Source organism: Notamacropus eugenii, chromosome 6 (assembly GCF_028372415.1).
Source record: "Notamacropus eugenii isolate mMacEug1 chromosome 6, mMacEug1.pri_v2, whole genome shotgun sequence".
Classification (NCBI taxonomy): domain Eukaryota; kingdom Metazoa; phylum Chordata; class Mammalia; order Diprotodontia; family Macropodidae; genus Notamacropus; species Notamacropus eugenii.
In genome coordinates this window covers 317049094-317075776 of record NC_092877.1, presented here as the reverse complement: position 1 = coordinate 317075776, position 26683 = coordinate 317049094, and the positions used below count along the sequence as shown (strand labels likewise).

At 35.7% G+C, this 26683-nt stretch overlaps 1 protein-coding gene across 9 annotated transcripts in view; it reads left to right on the top strand.

Moving 5' to 3' along the window:
* The window catches only part of USP37 (ubiquitin specific peptidase 37), a 77997-nt gene that overhangs the window by 12614 nt on the left and 38700 nt on the right, over positions 1–26683 (top strand). For all 9 annotated transcript variants that reach the window (XM_072617772.1, XM_072617771.1, XM_072617773.1 and 6 more), the window contains 14 exons: positions 528–699; positions 1742–1842; positions 3284–3465; positions 5483–5560; positions 8887–8984; positions 9799–9883; positions 11050–11211; positions 11779–11910; positions 14737–14860; positions 15266–15471; positions 18951–19068; positions 20605–20684; positions 22232–22396; positions 25277–25342. In XM_072617772.1, coding sequence (XP_072473873.1) covers positions 528–699; positions 1742–1842; positions 3284–3465; positions 5483–5560; positions 8887–8984; positions 9799–9883; positions 11050–11211; positions 11779–11910; positions 14737–14860; positions 15266–15471; positions 18951–19068; positions 20605–20684; positions 22232–22396; positions 25277–25342 — 1769 coding nt within the window. The remainder of the gene's footprint in view (positions 1–527; positions 700–1741; positions 1843–3283; positions 3466–5482; positions 5561–8886; positions 8985–9798; positions 9884–11049; positions 11212–11778; positions 11911–14736; positions 14861–15265; positions 15472–18950; positions 19069–20604; positions 20685–22231; positions 22397–25276; positions 25343–26683) is intronic.

Genomic DNA, 26683 nt, shown 5'->3' with positions numbered 1-26683 from the left:
ACATCATAGGTTGGTAGAAAATTTTTATGCCATTTCTGATTAAGATTTGTTATTTAAAATCTTTTGTTTGAAAAAATTAGCATAACCAGATGTATTCATTGGGAGATGCCTATGTTGTTGCCCTTTCTACCTCTTTGTAGTATTTATGGATTAATGACTGGCAATTAGTGACACTGGTATTCCATCAGATCTTGAATAGTCAGTACACTAATTTTCATTCAGTTTTGTTAAATTGTCCCTGTTTTCTGAAAATATGGAGCTACTAGCCTTAGCAGTAACTTAGATTTGGCAACAGTGTAAAATATTTTTGAAGAGTTTTTGTTACCATTTTCATAATTGTATTATTACTTCCAGGAATGATATTGATTTAGTTGCAACAGGAAATGGAGAATAAAATCTTTATGATAGGGAAAGCGAGGTTTACCTTGGTGAAGGGAGGAAATGGTTATGAAGATAGTAAGCTTTACTAGTTCTTTGTGGACAGTTTCACACTGATAGTAATAAGATCATTTCCCTTCCCTATTTAGCTAAGTCACAACATAAAGAATGTGGTTCTTCGACCTAATGGAGCAAAACAGAGTCGCCTGATTCTTACACTGCAGGATAACAGCTATTTGTCCATTGACAAAGTACCATGTAAGGATGCAGATGAAATGAGGCTGTTTCTGGATGCAGTCCATCAAAACAGACTCCATACAGGTGAGCACTAATCATCCCAAACTGTGGGGCTGGTTGGTGCAAAAATTAGTTGAATGGGAGGAAAATGGATATTTAAATTAAATGTGGGGAAAGCTTATTGATGTTGGTTCATCTAACAGGAAGAAAATCAGTGTAGGTCAAGAGATCTAACTGAGACATTGTTTCTCCTAAAATACAGAGTAATTGCTGTGGTAATCAAGGAGTTTCACCAAAAGGTGTCTTATTTGATACATGCTTTGACACTGATGATAAAACCTGCTACAGCTTGAAAGAAAAGAAATAGTTGATAGATTGGAAGCTGGCATTATTTATGATGTAAAAAAAGAAAACTCTTCATTTCTAAACATAGGTATATAAGAATTCCCCCTACTTACATACCCATTATGTTTCACAAGTTCATTTTTTAAGTTGCTTGCTTAAGTGGCTATAATCTTTTCCCACAGAAACAGTATCATAAATTGTGGAAAGATTCCAGTACTTACAAGCCAGTGTAAGTTAAATTGAGTACTAACACAAGCATACACTGTTACTTTTCAGCTGATTGCTGATTCATTAGAGATTCTTGTGGAGCAAACTGCCCTCTCTATAACTTCATTTTGCCTAAGAGCATGTTTTCAGTTAGGTGAGGTATATCCATAGTATATTATCTTGTCTTCTGCATCCTGGCAGAAGGCTGTCTTGTTAAGTGGGAGAGGAAGAAAAGTTCAGTGCTCCATCCACCACACTGTGCTACCTCTTCTTAACTGAAATTATTATCTAGATTCTGGTTCCTCAAATAATAGTTAAGGTTAGGTTGTAGGGCAGTAGGATCTTCCTTATGTGTATTCTCTGACTTTTACCTGAGTTTTCTTGATTAAAATATAATAATACTGTATTTATATGGCACCTATTTCAAAAAACTTCGTATCAAAAATATCAATAAACATTTTGGCTGTCTTTTTTCCCTTTGCTTTTCCTTCCCTTCTTTACCCAAATATATAAAGATACTAGTAATCATCTCTTTGTAAAAGTTAGTGATTTGGGGGTGTGCCTTTGTCATTAGCCATGAAACCTTCCCAGGGGTCTGGTAGCTTTGGCGGAGTTCTCGGGAACAGGACTGCACAGAAGGAAGTCAACAGGCAGTTCTCTTACATAGAAAATCAGGTATGTTAAACTGTATTTTAAAGTATTGAAATCTGATTATTAACAACTGAGAGTTTGTCTTTTCTCGGTGTTTTGGAAAGTAGTTGAAGGAGATATTTCTATAATAATGCCCTATTTATCATAAATCTCATTTTAGGCACCCATTTCTTTTTTATTTTAACCATTTTGTACATAACATTTAAAAAATTTACTGCACATTTCACTGCCTTAATAAACAGAATATAAAATGAGCATTTTCTTAATGAATCAGCATCGTTATAAATATTCCTTATTGTACTCTGTTTTAATACAATAATGCTTTCAAAGTTATTTAACTAGAACTAGAACTGCTTTACACCAAATATTGTTAGATTATTTTGTATTTAATATTTGTCTTTCTTCTGGCTGACAGTCATCTCCCCCTTCTTGCTGATGTATCAGTGTGCTTTCCTTTAGCAGCCTCCATCCTCCCTTTTAATTTGTCATCACCAATCTGCTGTGGCCTGAGAAACCAGACCACTGAGCTTATTAAAAGTTAAAATAAATAGGTTTTGAATGAGGCCTACAAGGCATTCCTACAAATATAAAGTACATTAGTTTATTTTGGGTTTGCAGATGTTTTTTGCTTACTCTCTGGTGTTTTCTCTTGCTTACTATCTGTGTTCCAGATAGTGGGGGTGATTTGATGAGTGACCTCCATAAAAGTAAGATATACCCTGTAATTGATCAAAAAGTGTTGGTAGTATATGTTGTCCTCTATGTGGGTACTTGATCTATTGTTGGAAATTTGTTGATCTTTGTTAATGTTAAATATAGACATGGATATTAATCAGATAAATTAATTATCTTAATGTAGTCACAAGTTGATTTGGAAATACACTTTTTCATAGAATATAGGAGATTGTTCTTCATGGAGAGGTCTCATACTTAGTTCTTGAAAAGAGTATCTCTTCTAGCTGTTTCCCCAACTACTATGTTACACCAGTCAGTTTTTCTTTGGTTATTTCAATTCTGGCTTCTCCTGAATAGACAACTGGTGCCACTTCTGCCAGTGTTCCCCTGTGCTCTTCACCCATTTTCCCTGGTGAATGTCTCCTTTCTTTTTCTCTTCCAAATCAGAATTCTATTTGAAGCTTACTTCAGGCATTATTGGATTCTTTGTCAACCAAGTTGGCCAGTGCCACTCTTTACTCTAATCTTTGTTGGTCTCCTTTTTCATTCTCTTGATCAAATGTATTTTTTAGAAGGCCTACTTCTTTATCCTCTTCATCCACATTTCCCACGTTTGCTTTGGTCAGTGAGTGTCGGGATTCTTTCTTTTATCCCTCGTATGTGCCTTGGAAATTTAGAAATTTACAAGCATCTTGAAGAAAAAGAATTGCAAACATCTTTGTATAATTTTATTGCTTACATTTGAAAGCATACTTATTTAACATGAATTGCTTTTCTTTTTTTCTTTTAGACGTCTTCAAAAAAAGTAAATTTGGAATCCAAAGATGATACTACATTTCGAAAAGTTCTAGGTAATCCAGGCAGAGGATCCACGAAGACCCCAACAGGAAGTGTAATGACTGGGACCCGAATAAATACCTCTCTGACTTCTACTCCATCAACACCTTTAAGAACAGGATTATTAGAAAATCGGTACAAAGGCTATTTCCATTGACAATTAGTTATCAATTGCATATATTTACAAACATGTTTCATTCTGTTTTAAAAGACTATCTTAACTGTTCCAAAGTTGACATAATCTTCTAGTAAAACTAATGTTTTGAGAAGGATATTGAAGCTCGGAAAAAGTTCAGTGGATACAAAGAGCTATTGCAGTATATTAGAGATAATAGTATGAAATAATGTAGAAAGTTCTGTTTTTGGTAAGCAGTTTGAAATTTTTGCCCTGATTTGCATAGCAAAATTTAGCATGTGTGTGCAAAGCAGAGAATTAGGTATTGTTGACGATGGAGGTGGGGGGGGCTTTTTAAAAGCTGTTTTGAGAAAGATACAGAATTAAAGCCAAAGACTGCTGTTGGGGTGTAAGGGATGATAATGAGGAGACAGAAATGTCATTCTTTATTTTCTCTGCTAAGGAGGATGATCTTTGGGCTGTAAAGGACAGAAGAAAAATATTTTGATAAAGAACTGAAATTCAAGATAAGTAAAGTTATAATAAGAGTACGTAGCTGTCCTGGATGAATTCAAGTCACCAGACCTTAATGGACCACATCTTAGGGCTATGAAATAACTGATTAGAGTGCTTGCTAAGCCGCTATCATTGATTCCTAAAAGATCATGAAGAACGGGAAAAGTGATGTACGACTTAAAAAGAGCAAGTGTTTGTGTTTTGTTTTTTAAGAGAAAATAGTAGAGTCTGCAAACTATAGACTAGTAAGTTTGATTCCAATTTCTAGCAAACTTCTAGAGGTGTGAGTATCTAGAAAGGGGAACAGCAGATTGGTAATACCAAGGAAAAGCATTTCTCCCCCCCTACTAGATTAGTAGATCCAGGGAATATAAAACATAGTTTCCCTAGATTTTAACACAGCGTCTGACAAAATCCCGTGCTATCCTTGTGGACAAGATAGAATAATATGGGCTTAATATAGTGCAATCTGATAGGTTCAAAGATAGTTGAATAACTGGATCCAGAGAGTAGAGACTAATGAGTCAGTTTCAGCTTTGGTGGTTGACTTTAGGAGGTCTGTTTTGGAGCACTTCAGGGGCCTTTCCCCTGTGATATTTAACATTTTTATCATGACTTGAATGAAGGCAGAGATGGTATTTGCTGATCAGATTTGCCATTGGTAGAACACTGAAATAAGCAGGGGCATTGGATCATAGTGTTAGGATCCAAATAGATCTCTACAGGTAGGAATGGTAGTCTTGAGTCTAAGAGGAAACTTAATAGAGGTAAGTGTAAAGTCTTATATTTAGTTTAAAAAAAATTCCCACCGACTTCACAGGTATCAGGTCACCAATTGTGGCTAGCTAGCTAGTCGTATCAAAAAAATACAGACATTTTAATGACTTGCAAGGTCAGTATGAGTCAGTTGTATGATTTGGCAGCCAAAAAAGATAACATGATCAGAGGCATCTTTAAGATACATATAGTATCCAGAGTATGGGAAATAAATATGCTGTAGTCTGGCCTAAATAGAGCACATCTTGAGTATTGTGTTCAGATCTTGTTACCACATTTGAGAGGGACCTTAACAAGCTGGAGAGCCTTCAAAGGAGGCAGCCAAGAAGCTGAGAATAGGCACCATTCCACATGAACATCATATGAAAGAACTAAGTTCTTTTGGCTTGGAGAAGGCCAGGGAGTCATGGTGTCTATCTTCCAGTAATCCAGTGGTTGTCCTATAGATTAGGTTTGTTCTACTGATGCTCAGAGGACAAACCTGAGAGCTGTGGGTAGAAGTCATGGATATTTGTTAACATTTGGACTGTTCAGAAGTACCAGGGAGGCTGCATTATAAAAGAGCTCAACAGGAGCTGGAGTGGCCTAGAGGCAATTCTGGTATATAGGCTGAGCTTGATGACCTCTGACAAATGTCATGATCACAAATGTTATCCTGGAGGCTGTTAGGAATTATAATATTGATGATGTAGTTAATGCATTAGTGTCTTGATTTTTAGAATATCTATTCTCTGTATTCTGTAGGAATGAAAAGAGAAAAAGATTGCTATCGACAGGGTCCGAGATGAATGAAGATTACCCTAAGGAAAATGATTCATCTTCGTAAGTTGCCATAAAAGCCTTTGTGCTATTATATTAATGTTTCTTACCCTGACAGTTGGATCCACCAGGGAATACAATACAGATTGTAGTGTATTCAATAACTGAATAGGTGTTAAGTGATAGTATTCAACTGTATGCTATCTGAAAAGAATGATGTGGCAGCTGTCGCCCTCTTGTTTTGCCAGTGTTTATTATTTGTAGTGCCAGGAAGGAGAGAAGAGACACAGGTCTAATGGAATAGAGAGAACACTGGATTTGGAACTGGACTATCAGGCTTCACATCTAGGATCTGCTGATAATTCCCTATGTTCACTTTGGTCAAGTCACTTGGTCTCTAGCTGGGCCTCACTTTCCTTGACTGTAAAATAGGAAATTGGACTCCAAGGATCTTTCCCATGGTGAACAGATGTTTTAGTAGTGTTTGGTCTTTTGGACTTAAATGTTTTAATTGTTATCATTCATAAGAAAAGAGGAAAAGGGAGGTAGCTGGATGGAATATTATCATTTAGCCTCTGTGAAAATTACGTTGCCATTGAGTAAATCAGATTTATACAACACAGGGAGATTTTAGGCAGAATTCTATAACCTTTCACAAATACTGTCAAGAAGCATACCAGGCACTGGGGATACAAGTACAAAGAAAAAGCAATCCCTATTCAAAGAGAGTTTACATTCTAAGAGGGGAGACAGCATGTAGAATAAATAAAGAGAATAAGCACAAAGTAGTTAAATACAAGGTAATTTGAGAGGGAGATTAGTGTCATTTGGGGAGAGGGTATCAGGAAAGGCTCCATGGGGCTTGAGTGGTATCTTGAAGGAATAAGGGAAATTTTGTGAGAGAGAGTAAAGAGGTGAATTCAGGGCAAAGGAGATGGAGGACTGTGGGTAAGGAAGAAACAGAAGGCTAATTTGGCTGGATGAGAGTAGACAAGAAGAGGAGTAATGTCTGATGAGACTTAGAAAGATAGCAAGGGGGGTGTTATGTTAAAGGTTTTAAAAACTAAATATGGGTTTATCTCTTATCCTAGAGACAATAAGGAGTCACTGGAGTTGGTTAAATAGGGAATTGGCATTGTCAGATCTCAGGAAATTCACTTTTGCAGCAGTATGTAGGATGGGCTATAGAGAAGAGTGATTCTTGAGACAGGGAAGCCATTTGGCTACTGAAATAATCTAGGTGAGGTGGAGGTGATGAGGAACTGTTTCAAGGTGCTACTGTTGGGAATGAAAATGTTCTTTGATAGTTTCAGTTGTGTCTAGCTCCTTGTGACCCCCTTTGGGGTTTCCCTGGCAAAGTTACGGGAGTGGTTTGCCATTTCCCTTTCCAGCTCTTTTTACAGAGTAGGAAACAGGCAAACAGGGTAAAGTGATTTGCCCAGAGTCACACAGCTAGTAAGTGTCTGAGACCAGATTGGAACTTGGGGAAATGAGTCTTCCTGACCCAGGCCCAGTGCTCTATCCACTGCGCCACCTAGTTGCCATTCAACAATTTAACAGTGATAACAAAAGCTGAGAATGGTGAATGTTGGAGGGCATATGGAAGGACAAATACACTGATACATTTGTGGGTTGGTCCAGTTATTCTGGAAAACATTTTGAGATTGTGCTTACAGAGTGACTAAAATAACTATACCCTTTGATTGTTAGATCCCCAGGCAATTTCCCTAAGGAGATCAAAGATAGAAAAAAAGATCTCACGTAATAAAGGTCCCTAATTGTTTCTTTTCATCTCCACCTAGAATCTTCTCTTGTAATAAAGAAAAACAAACAGAATGACTTATCACAGTAATCCTAACATTCTGTACCTATAGTCCCCCACATCTTTACTCGGAAGAGAGAAGTATGTCAAGCTTGATGAACTGGCAAATTGTGAAAGAACTGTCACCAATCACATGGAAGAATGTTCAGAGAAATGAAAGTTAAAACAATTTAAGTTGTACCTGATTCTTCTTAGATGAACTAAGATATTTAAAAAATGCTGACTTGCCTCTGTGGTTAAAAAAGAAAAGGTAGTCCAAAAGTAGTTCTAAATTGGTTAGTCCAAATTTGTTGTAAAACGATATGGAAATATAAATAAGAATTGCAAAAAATATTTATTTGGCTTGATCCCGTGATCCCATTATAGGGCTACTGATATGAAAAAAATCATAAAAATACTCTGGCAACACTAATTTTTTTTTCATTTATTTGTGAATAAATGATCCATTTTTTAAAGTTACATTTAAAAATTTTTAATTATTTAAGCATTTTTTCTCCCTACTTTTGAAATAAAATAGAGAAACCCTTATATCAAATAATCATAGTATAGAGTAAAACAAACTCTCACATTGCTTGTTTTCAGAAATGTATTTCTCACCTTGCTTTTGGTCCATCACCCTTGTCATGACATCATTGGTCCTCTGAAATCATGGTTGATTGTTGTGTTGATCAAAATTCTTAAGTTTTTCAGAATGGTTCAGTTATTGTAATGTTGATATTATAGTATAAATTGTTCTGCTTCTGCTTGCTTCACTCCTGGCATCACTAAATTTATAATAAAGACTAGAAACAAACTAGTTATTCAATGATTGGAAAATGTTTAAGTATGTTAATAGTATATGAGTGTAATAGAATGTTATTGCACCACAAGAACCAGTGACCAGGAAGAATTCATAAAAATAGGTAAATACATATTAAGTGTTATAGAATGAGGAAAATAGAGCCAATAGAACGATACATACTTTGACAACAACTGTGTAGTTAAAGACAGTAACAGGAAAAATCCAGATTAACTCACATGGAAAAGATGAAGGAAACAAAGACAGTTGAGATACAAAAAATATTAAAAGACTGAGCATAATCATTTTACTTGGACTCATTCTTTGCAACATACAATCTCTATAAAGAGTATAGTATTTCTTTCCTTCTTAATGGGTGGAGGAGGGATGGAGGGAGAGAATTTGGAACTGAAAATAAAAATAAAATCAAAACAAAGTATAATCTTTTAGCTTCTTGCCATCACTATGAATTGGAATTTGTATAAATGTTATGTTCTTACTAGTTTTTATTTAATCATTATGGTCTTGTATTGATTTTTGACTTGTTAAGAAAAGGGGATTGTTTTATGATTCTCATTTGGTCACCTGTATAGACTAACAAGTTTACTGTCTAACTTCAGCATCTCCAGGGAGTTGGTCTAGTTGATCTCAAAGGCTCCTTCCTGCACTAAGCTCCATGCTCAAAGCACTTCACTGAATGTACTATTTGAAATCAACTGTCCAACACTGTAAGAGATAAACAAATTTTTTTCATGCCAGTAATATTCGGTGTAAACTTATTATGCCTAGGAACAATAAAGCTATGACAGATCCTTCAAGGAAGTATTTAAACAGCAGTAGAGAGAAACAGCTAAGCTTGAAACAGGCAGAGGAAAACAGAACATCAGGTAAGTGGTCTTTAGATAAGATAGTGATTTCTTTGTATAAAGTGTTTTTGAAAATATGAATCCATTAATGTCAGTTTAGTTAAATAAACATGAGCTTCATTTGTTCAATAAACATATTAAGTGCTTAATATGTCCAGAATACTGCAATAGACATTGGAAGAAATATAAAATTATATAAGACAGTGCCTAGAGCTTTCAGTTTATTTATCAAGTATTCATTGACTGCTTTTTATGTGCTCAGCACTCTCTGAGGAATAGAAGAGAGATATTTCCTGCCCTTGTGGAACTTTGATTACCCAATTTGCATGTTATTCAGGTCCCAATTTCTGTTTCCCTAGAATTAAATTTATACTATAATGAGCATCTCTATTTTAGGAGTGGCCATAAAAATAAAAAAGAATGAAACTTAAGCCCATTAGTTTTGCCTCTTACAAGTAGTTCTGTTAAATTAAGAAGTTGGCTAGGAAAGAGATTAATGCCACTCATTCAAATTAAATTTCTAGATTCTTTATAACTTTCAGTTATCCACATTTTCCTAGTGTCCATTATTGCAGTCCTTTGGAAAGTGTCTTGAGATAAGCTTTGCTAATGTGTAGGCTTTTTTGTTTGTTTGTTAGCTATTCAAGACTAAGGCCAAAAAGTTTTTTTAGTCAACTTTTGTCGTGCTTTACCGTTGTTTCATCTAGTGGAATATTAACATACACAGTTGCAGTTTAAGGCAGGCACATTGCTTAAGCAATATGTTAGCTTATATCTTTCCAGTATAAACTGATGATTTCAGAACTGATTTTCCCTATTTGGTTCCTTTTTATAGGACTTTTACCCTTACAGTCATCATCCTTTTATGGTAGTAGAGCAGTATCAAAAGATTACTCTACTGGAAATTCAAACCTAGACAGGTATGTATTAATCTTATGTTTGATCTATAAAGAACTCAGAAACTCTCTGTTTACTCAAGAAGTTAACAAGCCTTGGATTTTACTGTGTATTGGACATGTGTTCTATGAAAATTAGTAGTTCTAATAATTTCTTAAAATAATGAAATTGATAATAGAATCATAAACTCAGAATTTTTATTGTTGGAAATTACCTTAGAAACCAGCTAGTATAGCTTTGATTTTACAAAAGAAGAATCTGAAACTCTGAGAGGAGTGATGATTTTTCCAAAGGCACATAACAATGTAGTTAGGGACAAAACTGGGATTATCACTCAGTTCTCTTGGGCTTCCATGATAGTGCTTTTCTCATTGTACCACGATGCCTCAGAACTGTTAATACAAAAAGAGTAGCCCTTCAAAATCAAGTTGAGTTGACTGGAGTTATAATTTTGAGCCACATTTTGAAAGAATCTGATTAAAATACTGAAAATCCTTGATGAAATCATAGGGAAATTAGTTATGTATCTGGAATGACAGGCAAGGAGGAATTATTGAAAAGCGTATGAAGCAGAATTGGCATGTGCAAATACTCTGTATTCCTAATCCAAGTCCCTGGTCATTTTCATCGATAATATTAATGACTGGGGCAATTTTCTATTGCTGTGGAAATTTTTTAACTTAAATGTTTAGTATTGGATCAGCATTTTTATTTCAAGTGGTATAAAATCATTATTCATTTTACAAGTCTGGCCTAGAAACCGTTTGAGATTTGTCTTGTATTTACATTTGGTAAACCATTTAAGCTTTCCTGAAGTATTTTTTGTTGTACCAAAAGATGTTTTGGTGAATCTGGTATATTTTATTAGAATGCATTCAAAGTGGTGTTTTTCTATGAAACTACTAGCCTGTTAAATTTCTTAATCATGAAAAATGGTCAGGTTGAGGCAGTGCTATATTGGGGGCTTTCATGTATTTCATCTCTGTTGTCCATCAACTAACTGACCTATGCCACTTGACGGAACTTTATGCTATTTGATGGAACTAGGATTTCTGTGAATATGTTTCATTTTAGGTGATTTTTCTGGGTTTTTTGATACTAATCCTCAACTTTGCCCAAATTGCTTGGGGAAAATAGGACATTTTTTAAAGAGTTAGGCCCATTGTTTATTATTTATGATTTTCTTTAGGACTAGTGTTTCAAGCCAGACTCCCTCTGCCAAAAGGAGTTTGGGGTTTCTTGCTCAGCCAGCCCCTCTCTCTGTAAAAAAACTAAGGTCTAACCAGGATTATACTGGATGGAATAAACCAAGAGTGCCCCTTTCTACTCACTCACAGCAACAATTACAAGGGTAGGTGACTAATTTTATCTTTTTCTATTCTTTTCTGAGTCAGCTGAGGGGAGAGTATATGCTTATTAGCATAAAGAAACGGTACAATTTGGTGGGAAAACAGATGTAGTTTAGTGAAAGCCTTAAACATTTAGACGCTACCCACAAAATCTGTGGTAGTAATGTTGACTTTCCTTTGTAGTCCCTATTGCTATTCCTTGATGAGAGTAGGTGCTTAATAAATGCTGATTAACTTTTAGCTACTGTTACCACTGTGTTCATTCTTTGAATATGTGCAAATTCTTTCCTTGTAGCAACCTCTAAAGCGTTATCTTCAACTCTGTTACTAAGAGGAAACAAACTCTCAGAAGTTGTGATTTGCCCAAACTCATGTGACTGAGAAAGTTTTGGTTCTCTGGGTCTTCTGACTTGAGTCCAGTGTTCTAGTCTCAACATGTGGAGAGAGCCACCTCTCATTTCCTAGATCTACAAAATTAGAAAGGAAAACTCAGCTAGTGTTTCAGTGAATCTATGCAGCAGAAACCCTTGTACAATTTTCAAGTAATGTATCTGTTTCTTATTTTTCAGCTTTTCAAATTTGGGAAATACTTGCTATATGAATGCCATTTTACAGTCCCTATTTTCACTTCAGTCGTTTGCTAATGATTTGCTTAAGCAAGGTATCCCATGGAAAAAAGTACCACTTAATGCACTTATCAGGTAACTGTTATTCTTAGGTAAAATATTCTTTTCTCTTTTAGAAGTACTGCTACATTTTCCATCTTGTTTTTTTCCCCTAAATGCTAATATTTTTGGGAGTGTGGGGGGGAAACTTTGTGGTTAAAAGAAATATAATGTATTAAATATTTCTCAGAGGCTTTGTGTATGATTTTTAGAATGTCTAATATACAAGATTCTTCTATTCTTTTGTAAACAAATGGCACGAATTTAGATAAGGAATGGTCATTTTTACCCACCGTAGAAGAACATTCTCTTTTCACCATGATTGATTTTACTTTAATTTGAAAGTCTTTTTTTGAAAATAATTTCCTGGTAGAGAGAGAATTTTGTAACTTGGCTTAATAGATTTTCTGAGGTAATTAGCCAGTAGCTTTGGCATTCGTTTTCAAATATAAGCTAACTGAATTCAGCCAGTGAGAAGGAGGTAGAATACAGAGATGGTCAAGTCAGCAAGAAGAGCTATAGGATGGCAGAAAGATAGGAAGCAATTAATTGACCTCTTCTATAGGAACTTCTAATAAATCTAGACAATGCACCAGACCAAAACCTGATGGGGAAATTCAGAAAAAGTCACAGTGAGTCCTTTGTCCAGCCCAGCTTGGGAGACAAGGAAGTCTGTGGACGCTGAAGATGGAATTGAGCAAGAACTGTGCTCACTGCACAGAGCACTCCAGTATCTTGGAGAGGCTCTGCACCAGGATAAGAGGAGGTCTCAGACTCACACTGGGGTGCTGGAATGAGGACAGGTGCCTACTGATAATTTTGTTGCCCATTACCTAATCTGGCATCATAGATCCAGGAAGGAATGAAAAAGGGACCTGTACAGCTTAGTGGCTTTTGTGGATGAGGAGGCCTTGAGCAGTGTTCAGAGAAAAGAGAAAGTTCAGAAGCCAGAGCAGCAGTGGTGTGACTCAGACTTCAGGTGCAAAGTTGGTTGTCACTTCAACATCTAGCCCATCTTGCTGAGGAATAGAACAGGAATCCAGGACCACAAAGGAGCTTACAATTCTTCTACTTCAAACCAATGGAGCTTTTCAGCTGGCTGATGGAATAGAATCTGGTAGAACTTTTCTCTTGCTTAGACCCTAACCCAGGTCAGGAACTGCCTAACTCAGACCAGAGGGCAGCAATCAGACTTTGCCCCAGATCAGACCATTTAGGAGCACTGAAAGCTTGCAGGTGCCTAGCCTCTCTCTGAGGTTCTAGAATAACAACACTGAATACTTTAAGAAAGCAGCAAGAGGACCAGCCCAGACCTTCCCTCTGGAAGTGCTACAGAGTCCAGCCCAAACATCAAGTCCCTGGAAGAATGAGCATACAAAAAAACAACCCCACCATAATGAGCTGTTATACAGTGGCGTGGACATTCAAGATGTAAATACAGAAGAGAATGACTCCAGAACATCTATAAGCATTGCCTTAGAGAAAAATATAACTTGAGCAAAAACTCCATTAGAATTTCTGGAAGAAATGAAGCAAGAGTTTTGAAAAATACTTTGAAATGTTTTTATAAAAAGAATGTGAGCATTTGAGGAAAATTTTGGAAAAAGCTCTTTGTGAGGTGGTAAAGAATGAGAGTGGGGGGTGCCCATAAAGTGGGGAACAAATGGACAAAATGTGGTTAATAAATGTGATAGACTATACTGTTGTGTTAAACTCTTATTAGCATAATGACCAATCATTATTCCAGAGGATTAATGATAAAAAATGCTGCCTATCTCCTGATAGGTGAAGCACTCAGAACAAAGAATAAAAAAAACATTTTGTAAAGACATGGCCAACGTGGAAAATTGTTTTGATTGCCTATGTGTGTTTGTAATGGGGTTTATTGTCTTGGAGGGGAAGGGGAGAGCAGCGTTGATGTGAGAGGGTGAGAATATGGGTTTAATAGGGGTTTTGTTCTTCTTGCTTTCTCGATGAGGGTGGAAGGAAGGATAGAATACTTTCTTTGAAAATAAAATAAAAATTATTTTATGCTGTTCGTTGAGGTGTTATTTTGTAATAGTTATCTTTATTTATAATTTCTATTATTACTTTTTAACTTTTCATGTCTTTCTTGGGTTTTTAAATAAATTGTAAGCTCCTTGAGGGAATTTTTCCCCCTTGGGGAGTGTTTGAGGAAAGGTCTTGTTAGATACTAAATTCTATAAGGCAAATTTTTTAGGGAAGGAAGTAAAGAAACAAGTATTTATTAAGCACATTCTATGGGGATAAGAAATACTAGCAAAAAGAAAGATGGACCTTGCCCTCAAAGAACTTATGTTCTAATGGGAAAAGGGAGCTGACAAGTGGAAGGTGAGAGAGAATGAGAAAGCCCAGGGCCAGAGCATAGTTTTGAAGTCCAAAAAGTCAGGATCAGACCCTGGAGGGAAATGAAGTCTGACTGGCCAAATGGAGACCCTGGAAATAGCTCACCAATGAAAGAAGGGGACTGGCTTGGAAGAGGGATATTCCAAGGTGAGAAGACCTCAGCAGTAGTTGGTTATTCCAGGGTGAAGAGACCCCAGGTACTGAAGGAAGTTGCAGGATAAGATAACAGCTGAGGTGGTCTTGAGGTTCAGAAATTCAAGAGCAAAGTTGAAAGGGGATTGGAAATGGAGAGGATTGGACCTATGGAATAGTTCTTTCACCGACTGTTCAATAGTCTGAACTTCAGTACAGGTGCAAAGCAGTTATTAATTCCCTCACATTGAGTCTCAGTGGCTATAGAAGAATCCAGGTTTGGGGAATTTAAATTTTTGTGTTTACGCTTGAAGATACTTTGTCATCTCAGAATTTGTAAACCTTGCGTTTTCTATTTACTAGACGCTTTGCCCACCTTCTTGCTAAGAAAGATGTCTGTAATTCAGAAACAAAGAAAGATTTGCTCAAGAAGGTTAAAAATGCCATTTCAGCTACAGCAGAGAGATTCTCTGGCTATATGCAAAATGTAAGTAATGATTACTTTAAAATATCTTTAGCAGTCTGTGAGAAATGATTTTTAAATCTTAGCATGATTGTTATTTTAGGGAAAACATTTTTAAAAATTTAACATTGTTTTAAGTAGGAAAAAAAATTTCATTGTAATATTCTATTTTACTGTTTTGGAAGATTGATTTGCAAGGGTCCACACTTGGTGGATTTTGTTTTGTAAAGTCAGTAGTATCATAATTTATGCTAAGCCATAGAAATCCATTTTAGATTTTAAACTACAAATTGCAAATATACTAAGATATTTTGGAGTAAATGTCTCTGTCTTTTGTATTCAGTTGTTTTGATAAACTAAATCATGAAAGTTAATGAGGTTTCATATCAGATAGCTATCTCTGATCTATTGAGTGGATCTTCTTCTTAGGATGCACATGAATTTTTAAGTCAGTGTTTGGATCAGCTAAAGGAGGACATGGAAAAATTAAATAAAACTTGGAAGACTGAACCTGTATCTGGGGAAGAGAATTCTCCAGGACGGACTCCAGATGATTTTGCAACTACCAGGATATACACATGTCCTGTTATTACTAATTTGGAGTTTGAGGTTCAGCATTCTATCATATGTAAAGTGTAAGTATTTTGTATCATAGACATGGTTTTCTTTTTTCCTCTACATGCCTTCAAAATGAAAAGATATGTATGTCATGATATTGTTCTGCCACTCATCTTTTCTCCTTGTCTTTAAACTCTTGCTATATAGTTCTTCCCCATTATATAGACCAGGATTCTTATCTAAAAGAGGAATTCCAGTCCTAATAACTAAATAAATAACAAAACCCTTTTTTAAATCAGCTATTCTGTGTACACAAGGCACATTGCCATCTCCTCTATTTCACTTCCAAACTTTTGAAAAAGTATAATCCTGTCTAATACCTCTACTTCTTGAATTATTGAAAAAGTTTTTAGGATACCTTTCTTATTGTTATTTAGCCATAAGTTCTTGAGGACAGAGAGGGTCCTAATCCATCTGTGCATTCGCAGTCCTAGCCCAATGCCTTGCACAGAGTAAGCACTTAGTAATTGTTAAATTGATTACCAAATATCTGACATTTTGGTGTTTTCTTTTCATTTTCTATATCCCATGTCTAATTCAGTTTCCAAGTCCTCTGGATTCCTCCACATCGCTGGAATCCAGCTATCTCCATTCCTGCTACTACTCTGTATTCAAGTTCTTATTGTCAGTGATTTAAAACCGTTACAACTTTCCTACCATGGCACACCATCCACCCCTTTCAAATTGGTCCTTCAAAATGGTGTGAGATTAACCTTATGATTAGATCTGGTCATGTCATTCTACAGCTCAAAACTCTTCAGTGGTTCCAAATTGCCGACTAAATAAAGTCCAGACTCCTTAAGCTAGCATTTGCTGTCTTCTACATTCTCATACTGAGAGCATTGAGGAGAAGGCAGCCAGCCTAACCTAGTGAAGGACGTAGATTTCATGTATTGTGAGAATGATTTGAAGTAATTGCAGATGGTTGGGTTAGGGCAGAGATTTTGAGGTTCTCAAGGGTTGTCATGTGAAAAAAGGAATGGGAGGTATTTATTTTGCCCCCAGAGCACAAAACTATAAACACTAAGTAGAAAGTTGTAAAAAGGGAAATTTATGCCCAAGGTAAGAAAAAGCATTACAACCACTAGAATGTCCAGATGCAGAATGGGGCTGCCTTAGGATGTTGGGCGTCCTGGATGACACCTTTCAGGCTCAGGCCTTTTGGAGTGGAGAGCCATCTTCTGTTCCATTCACTCACTCTGAGTTTCTACCCAAATTTTAAGCTGTAAGCAACACCTGACCTGTCCTGACTTTGTGCTTTTACTCATGCCCCATTAGAAATGGAATTATCCTCTCCCTTCCTATCATTGCTCCTTTTGAAGTCCTATCCATCCTTCCAGTCTCAAGTGAAACATTTGGGATTGTGTAAAGAGCAATGACTTTTGGAGTTAGACGACCAGGTTCAAGTCCTACTGTGCTACTGAGCTGCCTGGATAATACACTTGCATAAATCGCTTAACTCCAGTGGTTCTCAGTTTCCTCTTCTGTGAAATTAGTGGGCTGAACTAGATGGCCTATGAGTCCCCTTCTAGCTTTCAATCTATAATCCTATGATCTCTGTGCAGCCTTCTGTGCCCTCTAAGATATACTGGATTGATTAGTTTTTAGACTTTCCCTAGTACTTTGTACTGCTTCTTTGTCATATTCTGCTTTGTGTTATAGTTGTTTCTGGAAAAAAGTCTTCCTTTCTAGAAAGGGGTTATTAGGGATAGGGACCTATCTGTCTTAACTTTGTAATTTCCTCATCACCTGCCACAGTGCTTTCCACATAATAATTCAAGAAATGTTTGTGGAATTGAATAGTTGACTGTCTTATGATGTAAGTTCTGCTTGCCTTATTCTTCTTTCCAAAGCATAGATTTTCAAACCCATTGATTGTCTCCACTATCTTCTTGTAAGTATTTTGAGCTCTTTTTCAGCATCTTTATTCTTCTTTAAAAATTATTGGTAAAATGAAACTAACTTTTAACTGAATAATGATAGAATAATCTGTCACATTTCTTAACACAAATACTCTTTTCACATATTATGAAATTCGTTTTTGCACTTGATTTTTCCTTAAAAGGTCCCTTATGTACTAGTTGTTTTTAATACAGAACTAGACAGGTCTTTAAATAAAGGCTATTTTCTCACTGAAAGAACCATTCATATGTCTTAATTATCAAACTGAGACGCAACAAGGCATAGTGGATGGAGGGCTGATCTCAGGACATTGCCATTCATAACCCCCCTCAGACACACATTGTGTAATTCTGGGCAAATCACTTTCCTTCTTAGGACCTCAGACCACCATGCCTAAGAGTGGAAGATGCAGTAGAGATGCTGAGCTGGATCAGCATCTGGAGTTTTCTCCCTGGGAATTCTGTACAGCAAAGAAATCACAGATCCAGGACCTTTCTCTTCTTCATCCCCCAACTTTCCTCCAGAAAAAAACAAAACAGAAAGCACTGTCATCTTACTGTTTATTACAGTTCACTTAACTGTTACATAGAAGAGTTTGTGTTAATTGGCAGATTAGAAAGTAATCCCTGTGACTAATCCTGGTTTTTAGCCTCTATTTTAAGTGAACTAGAGAGGAGGTGATTTGAGCTTGAAGCTCTTGCTTAGATTTTAGCTTGGAAAGGCTCTATTTCCCTATTATCAAAGTGTGTTCATCTTTGCCCTATTAGATTGTTGAGCCAGTCATCCCATAGTATTGCCTTGTTATGGACCATTCGTTGTACAGCTCTTAAAGCAACATGAAGATGCCTATATGTAGGATCATAAATTAAGAGCTGTAAGGGACCTTGGAGACCATCAAATCCAACTCCCTGTTTTACCAATGAAGAAACTAAGACCATGAGAGGTTAAGGGACTTGCCCAGAATCACAACCCTAAGTGGGGATTTCATTCCAGGGCATCTTGACTCCATGCTCCATTCCTCTGTACCAGCCTGTCTCGTGTATGTTTGAGTTACCTGCTTCCTTGTTGGTGTATTTTAGGAAATGTTTTAATCTTTGATACTGAGAGTTTTAATCATACCAATAAAATAATACCTGGATTTATATAGCACTTTGCACACATTATGTCTCTTGTGCCTCATGACTGTTCTGTACTGTAGGTGCTACAGATATTACCGCCTTCTCAAATGAAGCAGCTCAGTCGTAGAGAAGCTACATGACTTGTTCATGTTTACACAACTAGAAAGCAGGATTTGAACCCAGCCTTCCCAATACCAAGTGCAATTCTCTGTCTACTGTGTGATACGATTGTTGTTTACTGGGTGACATAGACACCTTCTAAAGGAAAGCATTGCGCAAAGTCATAAATTTAACTTTTATCCACTCGCCCTTTGCTAGTTGACTTGCTTGGCTCAGGGTAATAAAGGAGTGCCTGTTTATTGTCTCATTGTACTTCTCACCAGATTTCTTAGGAAGAAATTGGTTTTTGCAAGTATGATATTTTATTCTGCACTGTACAACTGTGTTTAGAAGAATATGTTTTTTATATTCTGTAGATGTGGGGAAACTGTTCCAAAACGTGAACAGTTTAATGACCTTTCCATTGACCTGCCCCGAAGAAAGAAACCACTACCTCCTCGGTCAATCCAAGATTCTCTTGATCTTTTCTTTAGGGTAAATAACACTATTTGTTAATGGAAATATATTTCATAGATTTAGTTCTGATCCATTGCTTTACAGTATGTTGTCAGATGGTTTGGAAAAAATAATTATCCAAATAGGAATTGTTTAATATTAACTTTTGCCTTGGTGGTGGGGGCAGAGGAAAGGAACTTCATGAACCTCTTGATTTGAAAACAGATTGCTTAAGTAGAATGTTCATTTATTCTACCAGAAAATGTATTTAGAAAATAACCCTACTTGTGTTTAATATTAATAAACAGGAATGATAATTTGAGGTTAATAAAATTTTATGTTAAAGTTTCTTTAAACTTCTTAAAGTTTTTATGTTATGTTAAAATTTCTGCTTGCAAAGGTTAAATTTTTTTAAATAGATTTTGCAAATCTCCCTCCTTAATCTTTTTGTTAATCAATATGTAAATCCCCACTGAGATGATTTAGGGGGATCAGTATATATCCTTTGTTTTTTCTTAGGTAGTGTAAGACCTATAAAGAGAAAGGGGAAAATTCTCATGTTGTAGGATTGTTAGATAAATTTATTCCTATCATTCATGTTGACAGATCCTTAAAAGGCCTCTGTGATACAGTTGGAGCTTCCATACAGCAGTATTTGTTCATGAGAATTTGCCAGGATCCCTTTTGATTTCACAGTAATTTCTATTTTGTTGGAGTTAAATACATGGCTTTTCTCTGCCTAAGGCTGTATATTGATAATATTTCTAGTATTAATGGACAAGTAACTTCTTTATTAATTAGTGCAGTGATTTGTGAGTGTTCTGCCCTCATTCTCTAACCTGGAGTAGGAAAGCACCAACCAAAGAATAATTTTTTACCTTTATTTAAAAAAAAAAAATGTTTTTCAATTAACAAGAGTCTAGATTCTCTGCCTTCCATCTTACCCTCACCTCCCCACTTAAGAAGAAATAAAAATGAAACCGTTGTAACAAATATATATAATCAAAGAAAATCAGTTCCCTCATTGGCCACATCTAAAAACTGTGTCTCATTCTGCACTTGAATCCATCACCTCTCTGTCATGATGTACATTGTGTATTTCATTAAAGACCTGCATAGAGTTCTTAAGTATTTCAAAGTTCTTTGTCTTTTCAGTGTTGTTGATCAGTATTATTTAAAAATTCCTGACTTTTCAACAGAAACGCTCAACTAATAGCTATACTTTGAAGGCTTTTTCTCTGGTTTTTAAGGTACTATATGTTTCAGATATCTTTAGGCAATACTGCTAGATTTTTTTTTTCCAAAAAAAAAAACCCAACTTGATCTTTACTAATTTTTTTAGAGTGTGATGTTTTGTGAATTAAAATGTTTCTTTTAAGAAAGACAATTAAGATTTTCTTAGAGAAATTAGAAAATTTATTAGAAGACAAAAGTTTCTTGATCTTTTGAGGATTGAATCTCAGTTTCTTTAGTAATCTTAAACAGAAATCAAATTTCACCTGGTTCAAAGTTCTTAATCCTCTCAGTGGGTATGAAGATACTAGTTCAATCTTGTGTTTGTTTTATTTCTAATAGGCAGAAGAACTTGAATATTCCTGTGAGAAGTGTGGCGGGAAGTCTGCTGTTGTCACACATAAGTTCAACAGACTTCCCAGGTAAATTCTTGTTCAATTTTGCTTCTTTGCCATTCCTTTTATTTCTCTTTGAAAAGTAAGAATACCTAAGAAAAGCAGAAAACCTGGAAGATTGAATGCATATATAGGAATGCCAGTAAAGTTTGACAGTATGAGTTAGGAAAATAAGCAAAGCTGAACCATAAATAGACGTGGTAAGGGTAATGATTTCAAGAGCAGAGATGGATTTATTTGGTTAGTAGTATACTGCTATGGAAAGCAATTTGGGGTGTTCTAGCAGTGTCCTTTTTTTTTTTTTTAAATTGGGAATAAAGTACAGAGCCTCATTATATATTTAGTTTATCTGAATTAAATGATTTTTTTTTTAGTCTGTTTTATTTTTTATTTGTCTTTTGTTTTTACATCACCTTCCTTAACGTATTCATCTCACTTACCTTTCATTACCCAGTGAGCCATTGCTTGTAAGAAAATTCCCTTGTAAGAAGAATGGCAGGGAAAAGCCATTGAACAAAACCCCGGTACATGTGGAACAGTACATATATGTTCCCCATCTCTTTCTAGAGTTTAGGGCAACAAGAATTTGTTCAGGTTTTATTGTATACCAGTTACTGTCCTTGGCACTGGGAAAATGAACACAAAGGAAGAACCAGCCTCTTTTCTTTCAGGGAATAATGCTTATTATACAGTTTAGCAGAGACTTCCTTTTTAGTTAAAAAAGCAAAAGCAGCAGTTAAGAAACCCTTGCCCTCATTTTGCAATTTCAGAGCAATCTTTAAAGGACTTAGTGAATTTTTGTTTCATGGCTTTGATATTAAAGGCATATACCGTAAGAAAGGAAGCAGTTTGCTATAAGTCTCATTTGCCTGAACGGTGGTTGATTCCCATATGAACTTTGAAATCCAATTATAGAATGTTTATGTGGATTGTAGTCATTTGGTCCATCAGGCAAAGATTCATTTGGTACTAAAAGTGAAAAGATCACTTGGACACCAACCAGTGAGTCTAGTGGTGCCAAAGAGCTCAAAAGCCTTTTCAGACCCACAAGTTAGATTAGGTCTACAAATTTCCAAATACGGATGTGTTAGCTAATAAAGGAATATAGTAAAAGAAAAATTTCAAAATAGGAAAACTAGGTTTGCAGATTTCTTTTTCTCTGATTCCTTAGGGAAGGAATATAGAAATATGGGTAAGAAAGAAGTATTCTTACATGTGCTCACTAAAGGGCTGTTTTGAAACACTGAAAACTTTTCATGAAGGGCTGTATAGTAGATTGAAATGAACAAGTAAACATTTTAATCCAATATCTTTTACCTGAACTTTAAAAAAAACCCAAAACGTTTTTTTAGTAATTGTATATTTTCTTTAGTATTTTTTCCTATAATTCTTAAAATACTTTAAATCTGTTCTGCACTCTTGTAAGTCAAAAAGAGGTAAATAAAACAGAATTTTATGCTAGCCAAATAAACCCAGAAATTCTCTAATATATAGACTCAGTTAGGCTGTTTTGAGCTCCAGATAAATGTTTCCAGTATACATGAACTAATGGATTGCATCATCGTCTCTTTAAGGGTTCTTATTCTTCACCTGAAACGATACAGCTTCAATGTGGCTCTCTCGCTCAACAACAAAGTTGGACAGCAAGTGGTTATTCCAAGATATTTAACTTTATCATCCCATTGCACTGAAAGTACAAAACCTCCCCTTACTCTGGGTTGGAGTGCACATACAGCTATGTAAGTCCTTGGAAAAGAAATTCTTTCCATGCTCTTTTAACAAGTCTGGCTGTGATCTGTCTGCCACAAATGGAGCAGTGAAATAGAATCAACCCCAGAAGAGAGGAAGGGGTTTTTTTGTTTGTTCTAGTTTTCATGTAATGAGCTATATATTCATACAGAAAAGTGATGAGATAAAAAGAATCTCTCCGGGGCATAAGTCTTCCTACAGGGGTTAATTTTTAGGGGGTACATATATTCTTCTGTGCCATTATAGGACATTTTGATGCATTGCAGGGGTATTAAAATAAATCACTGTTTCCCATTTGCTGTTCAATTGGGCTGGCAGATTTCTATCAGTGTAAAAAGTGATCCACTCCCAAAGCACTCCCAAAGTTATTTAAGGCTACTATTATGAAGATGGATGACCACTTATGTGGACTGTTACAATAGGGATTACTTTTCGAGTATACATTTTGCCAGATGGCTTTTGAAGGCCCTTCAGACTCCTGAAAATTTGTGAGATCTTGCAAAGTCTTTTACCTTAAAAACCTCTAAATTTAAAAAAAAGCCAATACCCTAAATTATCTGCCTCTTTATCTCTTTGTCTCGCTGCTTGCACAGTCTACTACTTTGTGAACTAAGCTTGACCAAGCTACATATCTTGAGTGGTCCAAGGCAAAGATTTTAGGTGTTTTATCAATCTATAATATAGTTTGGGTTGAAAAACGTTGCACTAAATAAAATCCTAGTGCAGTGAGAAAGTGACTGTGCCTCCATAAATGTCTGATCATTGTTTTGTTGATTTTACGTAAGAAGATGAAAAGAAAATTTAGACTTAAGAAAGTGATGGAGAAAATGTTAATAATCAAGCCTAAACTTCAGAGTATGTCATGCACATATTTTTTCCTCAGAGAGCCAGTTAAACATTTGCCAGAACACTCCTGCTTTCTCACAAAGAGAATTCGTATTTCAATGAGCAAAAGACGTCTGGCCTCCTGCACCCCTAGAGTCCAATCTAATTGTAACCAAAATACTTCTAAATAAATTATTAGAAAATTTTTATCTTGATTTTAAGAGTTATTTAATCTGTTTATGATACTTTGTGCTCACAAAATCACCATAAAAATATACGCACAACATTGAGTTGGCTTCTGGAAAGGTTTCGTGATGGAGAAAAAAAATTTTAAATAGATTTTTATTAACATCTTTTTATTCTGAATTACCTAGATTTCCCCCCCTGTACCCTTTCCCTCCTTCCCAGAGAGCTCCTACAAAGATTTGAAGGGGGAAAAAAGGAGAAAAGGAAGAAAGAAAAAAATTAACAAAACTTACTAACATAAATGCAGTGTTCCAAACCTGTGGACATCCCCTTCCCTCCTAGGAAATTACATAGCATATGGGCAAATAAAATGACCATGGGAAGAACAGGGAATAGAAGTGTATCCTTTTTAGATCATAATGCATTAAAAACATTAATCCATTCAGGAAGTACAAACAAGACACAAACCTAAACAGAGACTTAATAATGAAATCCTAAATAATGTGGGGGTCAAAGAACAAATCATAGAAGCAATGGATAATTATGTGAAAGACAGTTATAACAATGAGACAATATACCAGAATTTCTGAGATGTAGCTAAAGCAGTTCTCTGGAAAACGTATATTTCTAAAAACATAAATTAGCAAAATAGAAAAGGAAAGGATTAATGAAACATATGCATTTTTAAAAATTAAAAATCAACAAACCCAAAATAAGTACAAAAGTTAGAGATCTAAAAAGTTAGAAGGGAAACAGGTAAATTGGAAGTCAAAATTATTATAGAAATGATAAATCTAGAAGTTGGTTCTTTGAAAACTTCCACAGAATTGATATACGATTATAGGGGACAGAAAATCAGTTCAGCAAACAAAATTAACACCATGAAATCACAACAAAATAAGCAATAGAAAGAATTATCAGAAGCTACTTTGCCAACAAGACAATACCAAACAAATGATTACCTTCAAAAATTTAAAATACCCAAAGAGAAATCTTAATCTATTCTCAGAAAAGGAAATAGAGAAATGTGGTTTTGTGTCATCATGTGTATGGTCTAGGTATTAGGATTCTTGGAGCCCTGCATACCTTCTTTACCTTGGGACTGGACAACCTTGCTTTCTTTTTACATGGCCATGTTGGCAAGACATCTTTGGTTTAGAGTCCCAGAACAGGATAGAGCTTGGGAGTGATGAAGAACTTCTACAGTCCAACTCCCTCGCTCTATGAAATAGGAAACTAAGTCAGGATGAAGTGAACTAGTCTAAAATCAAAGAGCAAATCAATGGCCATCTCTTGATTAAATGGTGCACTGCAGTTAATATTTGGCATCCTGATATGAGAGACTGTTAAAGAAAGAGATGCAATATGAAAATGATTTTGTTTATGGCTGCTCCGAGTTCTTTCTGGGACTCTTGTATAGACTGCTCTCCACTGTTCCACTCTGCAGTACTAGTGATGATTCAAAAGACAGCAGCAGTATGATTCTCCTGTCACTTCTTTGTGTCTCTGGCATGACCTTTCCCTGTGTGTGCCCTTTTAAAGTCATCTTTATCCATATTGTTGCTTGACCTTTACTGCCATTTGTGTCTAACTGTTAAATTATTGGATTAGAGAGCATGTAATAATATTATTTGTATTTTTCTCTCTGATTTATTTAGTAGTCAATATATTTAATAGAATGCATCAGCCTACTCTGTGTTTGTCAAAGATATTGATCTGTCAGGGATTAGGGCTTCTTGTAGAGTGATTGACTTCAGGATATAAGTAAAAAGTTTGTTTTTGTTTTTTTCTGGAGATTGTAACTGCATTTGTGTATATAACATGTATGTGTGTATATGTGTTGTTTAATTTTGTGATAGTTCTCGGCCATTGAAAGCATCCCAAATGGTGAATTCCTGCACCATCAGCACTTCTACACCTTCAAGGTTAGTTGTATCTCCTGTGTACCTTGTGATTTTTGAGGATTTGATTTGTTCTCTTCTTCAACTCCTGTTTTCTTCATTTTTTTTCCCACTTTACATAATTCTGCAGTTGTCATCCTTATTGGCCATATTTTGTTTGGTATTTTACCTAGTGTAGAGCAAACTTTAACAGTGAAACAGGATTCAAAACAGTCCCTTAAGATTCTGTTACAAGCCTGTGAGTGTTTTAGACTTGATTGCTTTCTATTTTGTGGCTTTTTCTTTTTTCTTCTTTTTAAAAATTGAATTATTTTATTTGTTTTCAGTGTTCAACAGTCACTTCCAAGTGTCTTAGATTTTTTGCCATTCCCTCCCCACTCCCTTCCTGAGATGGCATACAATCTTATATAGGTTCAACATGTACATTCCTATTAAATGCATATTGCATAGAAGAATTAAAATGAATGGGGGAAATTATAAAACAAAACATAACATAACATAATGCAAAAGAAAATAGTCTGTTTCTATCTGCAGTCCAATTCCATAGTTCTTTCTGGATGTGGAAGGTGTTTTGCCTTAAGAGTCCATTGGAAATTTTTTAAGTCCGTGCATTTCAATGAAGTACTAAATCTACCAGAAAAATTTCTCGCACACTGTGATTGTTGCTGTGTACAAAATTCTCTTGGTTCTGCCCCTTTCACTCAGCATCAGATCATATAAGTCCTTCCAGGCTTCTCTGAAGTCTTTCTGTTCTTTGTTTCTTATAGTACAGTAGTATTCCGTTACATTCATATACTACAACTTGTTCAGCCATTCCCCAGTTAGTGGGCATCCCTTTGATTTCCAGTTTTTGGCCACCACAAAGAGAGCTGCTATAAATATTTTTGTACATGTGGGGCCCTTTCCCATATCTATGATCTGTTTGGGATAGAGTCCCAGAAGTAATACTTCTGGGTCGAAGGGTGTGCACATTTTTGTAGCCCTTTGGGCATAGTTCCAAACTGCTCTCCAGTATGGTTGAATCAGCTCACAGCTCCACCAACAATGAATTAAGGTTCCAACTCTCTCACATCTTCTCCAACATTTATCATTTTCCTGTTTTGTCATGTTAGCCAATCTGATAGGTATGATGTGGTACCTCAGAGTTATTTTGATTTGCATCTCTCTAATCAGTAGTGATGTAGAGCATTTTTTCATAATTCTATAGATAGCTTTAATTTCTTCCTCTGAAAATTCCCTGTTCATATCCTGACCATTTATCAATTGGGGGATGACTTGTATATTTGACTCAGTTCTCTATATATTTTAGAAATGAGGCCTTTATTACAGACACTAGTTGCAAAAATTCTTTCCTGATTTTCTGCT